Genomic DNA, 6,397 nt, shown 5'->3' with positions numbered 1-6,397 from the left:
TATCCTGTGTTTACGCTTCTGTACTTTGTGCTTGTCTTCATTTCATCATGATGACCATGCTTGTGTTCTGCTATGCATACTTTTGAGTACTTATTCCGCTGCAAGTAGTTCTTCGCTAAGGAATTTCCTCACTGGCAAATTCCTCAGTGAAGAATTCATAAAAATCGCCTATTCACCCCCCTCTAGTCGATATAACGCACTTTCAGTTCAACCCAAAAAAGCCCCATGAAAAAAGGAAGAAAAAAGTGCCATTTTTTCCTAATTTATTGTACTATGTGCATAGAAGCTATCATGACAGAATACATGAGTTATCAGGGCATACGTAAAAGATTTTTTCTTGAAAAAAGACAACTCCTTTTCAACTTATTGCACCAAAACAGTGAAAGTAGGCTACAAAAAATTCTTGCTGTATGTAAAATAGGAAGTCACAACACCATAACAGAATCCACTCTTGTTACAATTAGGCTATAATTATTGTGTAAAGAAAGCTACCATATTTTTTCATACAAAAGTTATCATCAGTATTGTCATCTGTTACCATGCCATCATGGTGCATCTATGCAAAAAGTTACCATAAAAAAAACCTTGAACTAATTTTTGAAGCAGGGAATGGTGTGCCGAGTAGAGTAGAGTCCTGAATGAGTAACAAATTGTTACCTGCAGAAAAAATGATAATATCCATGTCAACTCAAAAAGAATCACAAAAAAGTACAAAAAGATAGCATGCACAATGTGCAAAAATGTGATTGATGTATGTAAACGGTAGTGTTATTTTCAGTTATCTCACATATGCTATTAACATGTGTAAGTAGGTGCTTCAATAACATGTCGGAAAACCATGGATATAACACAAATGCCACAGATAGTGCTGGACAAGAGAAACAACATGATGATGATGCGCGTACGACTAGCTTTGGTTCAGGTAAGTGGCAACTCACTTACAAAAGTGTCACACTATATGTTTATGTTGGAAGCATAATGTTATCATCACAGCATACTACAAGTTACCACACTTGTTCAATACAAGTTACCACCAAACAATGATAAATCATGTTATGACAAAACATTTCATGTGAAAAACATGCAGGTGCTCCACCTACATCTAACCCGAGGATCCATGAGCCAAGCAAGGAAGCAAGTTCTAGTGTTGGGGAGAAGAAAGGTTCTATGATGTGTCGGTCAGCGATCCAGCAAGTCCAGAAACAGGAGCGCTCAACGCTGATCAAGGAGGAGTTAACGCTGAGGCATACTCCACACCTAAGGCTCCTGATACAACAATGAAGTTTGAAAGTTTTGAGGAGGCTGTTGCTCACTACAAGCTATATGCACTCAGAAATGGATTTGGGACAAGGAGACAACACCGTGAGCAGAGCACTCCTGGTGTGTGGGAAAGGCGGCAAGCCAAAGAAGAAGAAGGAGGAGGTGCAGGATGTACTGAACCCAAAAGGCATCGTGAAGAAGAGAAAAAGGCGTAAAGTTAAGAGGTCTGAGTGTCCAGCCCACCTTTACCTTACGCACAAGGATGCGTGGTGGAGAGTCGAACGCTTTGATGACAACCACAACCATCCATTGATAAGAAATCCATCTCTGACAAAATTTCTAGCCTCACATAGGAACATTCCCAAAGACGAGCAAGATTTCTTACGGATTCTACATGAATGCAACATAGACACCGCAAGGCAAATGCAACTAATTTCATGGTTCTATGGTGATGCTGAGAATGTACCATACACAACACAGGACCTTGCGAATCAGCGAGCCAAGTTTCGCAAGGAGTACCGTAATGCAGACGTGGGGAGAACAATTGCATACTTTGAGGAGCTCAGGGCACATTATGAAGAAAGCACAGGAGAAGCTTGGGAGGTTAATGGCCGATGATGAACCACTGAACAAAGCATTCAAAGATTGTGTTGACAACAGCTTGAATGGTATTGTATTTTCACACAACACACTCTACTCATATTGCCACAAACTACATAATTGTGCCGTGATATCCAATGTTACCATGCTGAATTATAGTAAATTATGACCAACATTACACATTTTTCCCACATTGACAAAAATAAGGTTTCATGTGAAAAACTGGACTGTTGTGAAAGAGTTACCAGTACTCATGTTCTTAAGTGACCATGACCACTTTAGCATGTTTGCCATGTAGTTATAGTTCCCAAAATCTGCATCGACTACAACCACCTAGTGTTGCATGAAGGAAGTTATCATGATAAGTGCATCATAACTTATCATGATATGTGTAGTTGACTTACCATCTTTTTCACTATTGCATGGAGTGGAAGAGTTATATGAGATTGGGTCACATATAACTATGTAGTTGAGAATATGAGTACCATGAGGTGTTATCATGTTAAGTGTATTAGAATTACCATGAGGTGTGCACTGAAATTACCACATACTGTCCCCTGAAGCAAGTTATCATGTTAAGTGTATTAGAATTACCATGAGGTGTGCACTGAAATTACCACATACTGTCCCCTAAAGCAAGTTATCATGTTAAGTGTATTAGATTTACCATGATGTGTGCACTGAAATTACCATCTACTTGGTTTTTGAACACAGTTGAGGAGTTTGAGGAAAAATGGTGGAAGATGCTGGACGATCATGGGAAAATGGACAAGAGCATTTCCACTGGCTGTGGGAAAATAGGGAATGTTGGGTCCCGGTGTACTACATGCACGACTTCTTCCCATTCTTGCAGACAATGACAAGGAGCGAGGGATTCAACGCTGTGTTGAAGAAGTACGCCAACCCAAATAACTCGCTAGTGGAATTTGCAAAACAGTACACTGCAATACAGCAGAAGGTGATGGTGAGCGTGTCAAAAGAGCACCTGGAAACATTGTACAAAGAGGTGGAAACATACTCCTTCAACCCACTCGAGTTACAGGTGCAGGGCCTCTACACGCATAATATTTTCACCAAATTCCAGATGGAGATGAAGGTGAAAACTGGCTACAGATGTGACACATTGCAAGATGGGTCATTCAAGGTTGGCTCAGTCAGAGGAATCATACCAAAATATGGGGACATGGACTACCATGTGCAAGCAAACAAGGATGAAGGGGCATATTCATGCACTTGCTGCAAGTTTGAGCGAGATGGTAAACTCTGCGCACATGTGTTATGAGTGATGGACCAAATCGGGGTCTACGAGATACCTGAGAAGTATATTCTAAAGAGGTGGACTTGGGATCAACAGGAAGATCTAATCAAACCTGATTTTGAACAACCAACAGTTAGTAAGAGCATGCCAGAGGAGGGAAAAAACGTCATGCGATATACATCAATACTAAGGGACTTCAAGGCAACAGCCAAGGATGCTTGCCACACAGATGATGGGGCCAGGGTGGCCAAGAAGCACCTATATGCTTTCAAGGAAGAAATGGACGCGCTAACAAAAAGCCAACGTAAGAAGGCCAGAAAGGACAAGGAAGAAGCTAGAGGATCGTTCCAATCACAACAAGATCCATGTTCTATTCCAGTGGTCGCAACGAGTGAAGCTGTCCATGCCGAACAGCAAACAAGCATACCTAACATGGACAACCCAAACACGGGACAAACAAGCATCCCTGTGACAATACAAGCTAGCGCCAACATGCCAGCCGCTGCATCCCATTCCTCGAACACAAAAACGATACTAGACCCTCCGAAGACTGTCACGAAAGGACGACCGAAAACAAAGAAGCATCAGCATCCCTTTGACATTGCAAAACCAGCAAAACAAAGAAAGTGCAGTGTTTGCGGCAGCGTGCACCACGACAAGCGCAGGTGCACGTCACCTCTAGCAAGATGAATGAAAGAGAAAACAAGATCGTCGCTACAAATGAATGGACAAGAAACTTATCTTCATTATTTTGCTGATTGTTATCAGTGCAAAAATGTAATCTGAATTATAACACCTATATTTATGTAAGTTATCAGCAGATTTGTGGGCTGGAGTTTTAAGAATTGTGTGGTGAAAGTTATCGTAAACATATTGAGTAAGTTATTTGTGGGCTATCCTCAGTTTCCTACAATGAGTTTTACATGTGTCATTTCACTACAATGAGTTTTCAACACTATCTGTAATCGAAAAAAGTTATTCCACCTATTTTTTTTGAAAACTATCAGCTTGTATTCATACTAGTTATCAACAACACAAGATGCAAGTTACCAGATAAATTTCATGACCAAAAAAGAATGAGAGAACAGACTAGTTATCAGCCTATTTATATAAGAAAATAGCAGCCATGTAAGGTATATGTTACCATCTGGTACTGAATTTCTTCTATGTGTGATGACAAGACACTAAAAAACAACCAGTGTGCCAACCAAGAAAATGCTAAACTACATCTTTCGACTAGTTACCATCAATTTAAGACCAACACTGAAAAATGCTCTCACAACAAAAAAAAGAAGACGATGACAGTTGATACCTCACGAACTGTTGCCAAACAAATGATAGCGCCACTCTTTGCATCTATTTTGAGTGTGATTTAGCCACCTCGATGTCAAAAAATTTCTGAGTGCCGGTACTTGCTCATGGGTGAAGGCAGGAATAATTTTCCCATTCCACACCTCCAAAGACATGAAAGCGAAGTAGCCACAATCAATGCCGAAAACAGTGTGTGTGTGTGAGTACATAAAACATGACATCGAACAAATGGGGCTACATCTAAAATAGGGAACACAGATAAACAACTAACCCGTTCTCTTGTTTAAAAACATCAATATACACGAGTTCATAATCTTGAATTTGCTTGTGCAAGTCCTTGTATGAAATCAACCAAGCCTTCTTTATAGCATTCATGTACCTTGTTGCGTGCTCGATTAAAGATGGACTATCTTCTTCACGCAATGAATCCAGCACCTCAAATCGTTTCGCCTTAAGATTCAGCGACAGTACATACCAATGACCGTCATCTGGTCCCGGTCCCAACTTTTGCAAGGCAGGGAATAGAAGCTACAATAATCATAGCAGTAACAAAAAAGAGGGAGCCATATTTAATACAGGGAACACAATAAAAAGTTATCATGGCAGAAGAAACAAGTTACCAGAAACTGAGTGCTAAAGTTACAATGCAAAACAATCTAAGTTATCATGGCAGAAGAAACAAGTTACCAGAAACTGAGTGCTAAAGTTACCATGCAAAAGTAAATGAACTATCATACCAGACTATGTATAATGAAGTTATCATAAAAAAATGCACTGTAAAAATAAAAAAAGTGTAGACAATGGATATTAAAAGTGTAGAGTGGCAAGAAAACCCAGAAAGTACCTCATTTTGATGGCTCAGAATGTAGTGCTGGTCCCGTCGGAAATGATGAAGTACAGATTTACAGTTGAAGTCTCCAATAAGCAGATAAACGGACAACAGCCAAGGGAAGATAATCTTGTTTGGCATTTCCAAGTATTGAAGAACACGAACATGCAACTCAGCAATACTGGTTGAAACCTGCCCCGTTTCTCTCACACAATTAGCAAGCTCGCCGAGTGTGACCCACCTCCCATCAATGTTGATTACCCTGACGCTGCAATACCAGAGGAGAAGAGTCTAAAAAACAAATGGAATGGCAACAAAAATGCATGAAAAACTAAGAAATGGTCATTTATTACTCCTTAATCTTGGAGTTTGAATCAGTTGTGTGCTTGATAACTTCAGCGTAAACAACCTCATCATCTTCGCTGGGGATGAGGTCCGAAAATGGTAGCAACAGGTATTGTGATGTGCTGGTAACCCTAACTTTCCGAATTAGTGATCTAGGTGTGGCACTGGGCTGCATACACTCTTTGGGTTGGGGTAAGTGTGGTGTAGCAAATGTGGGACTTTGACAATTATCTGCAACACAATATGAAAGGTTTAGCAAGGATTGGTGATGATAAAAAGGTTAAACAATCTAAAGGGTTTCAACCAAAGTGGTAGATCATAAGTTATCAGTCTGTTTGTGAATAATTTATAAGCAGTATGGACAGAAGTTATCAGCAGGCATTGATATGGTAGATCAGTCTGTTTATAAGTGGTAGATCATAAGTTTGTACAGTAGTTATTAGAAGACATTGATAAAAGAGGTTAAACAATCTTAAGGGTTTCAACCGAAAGTGGTAGATCAGAAGTTATCAGTATGTTTGTGAATAATTTATCAGCAGTTTGGACAGAAGTTATCAGCAGACATTGATATGGTACGTCACAACTTTGGCATTCTCAAACTAACAAAATTGATTACCTCCTTGGACAACAGCTTTTCCTTTGGCTGATGGGTTGTTATGTTCAAATTCTTCCCACCACATAAGTACTTCATCATCGTCAAGTTTGACATCGTACACCCGAACACGACGGTCTTTTCATGAACGTAAAAAAAACAAGTAAGATCAGGGGCATGAGAAAAGGATATTAACGATAAA

The 6,397-nt window shown here is 39.8% G+C and overlaps 1 protein-coding gene across 1 annotated transcript; it reads left to right on the top strand.

Moving 5' to 3' along the window:
* The first annotated feature begins 2,593 nt into the window (after nt 1–2,593).
* Nucleotides 2,594–3,142, top strand: LOC141027237 (protein FAR-RED IMPAIRED RESPONSE 1-like). The gene has a single exon (XM_073504220.1). It carries the CDS (start codon nt 2,594–2,596, stop codon nt 3,140–3,142), a length of 549 nt encoding a protein of 182 aa, XP_073360321.1.
* Nucleotides 3,143–6,397: the final 3,255 nt, after the last annotated feature.

This window comes from Aegilops tauschii, chromosome 7 (assembly GCF_002575655.3).
Source record: "Aegilops tauschii subsp. strangulata cultivar AL8/78 chromosome 7, Aet v6.0, whole genome shotgun sequence".
In the NCBI taxonomy this organism is placed as follows: Eukaryota; Viridiplantae; Streptophyta; class Magnoliopsida; order Poales; family Poaceae; genus Aegilops; species Aegilops tauschii.
This window is presented reverse-complemented; position numbering and strand designations above follow the sequence as displayed.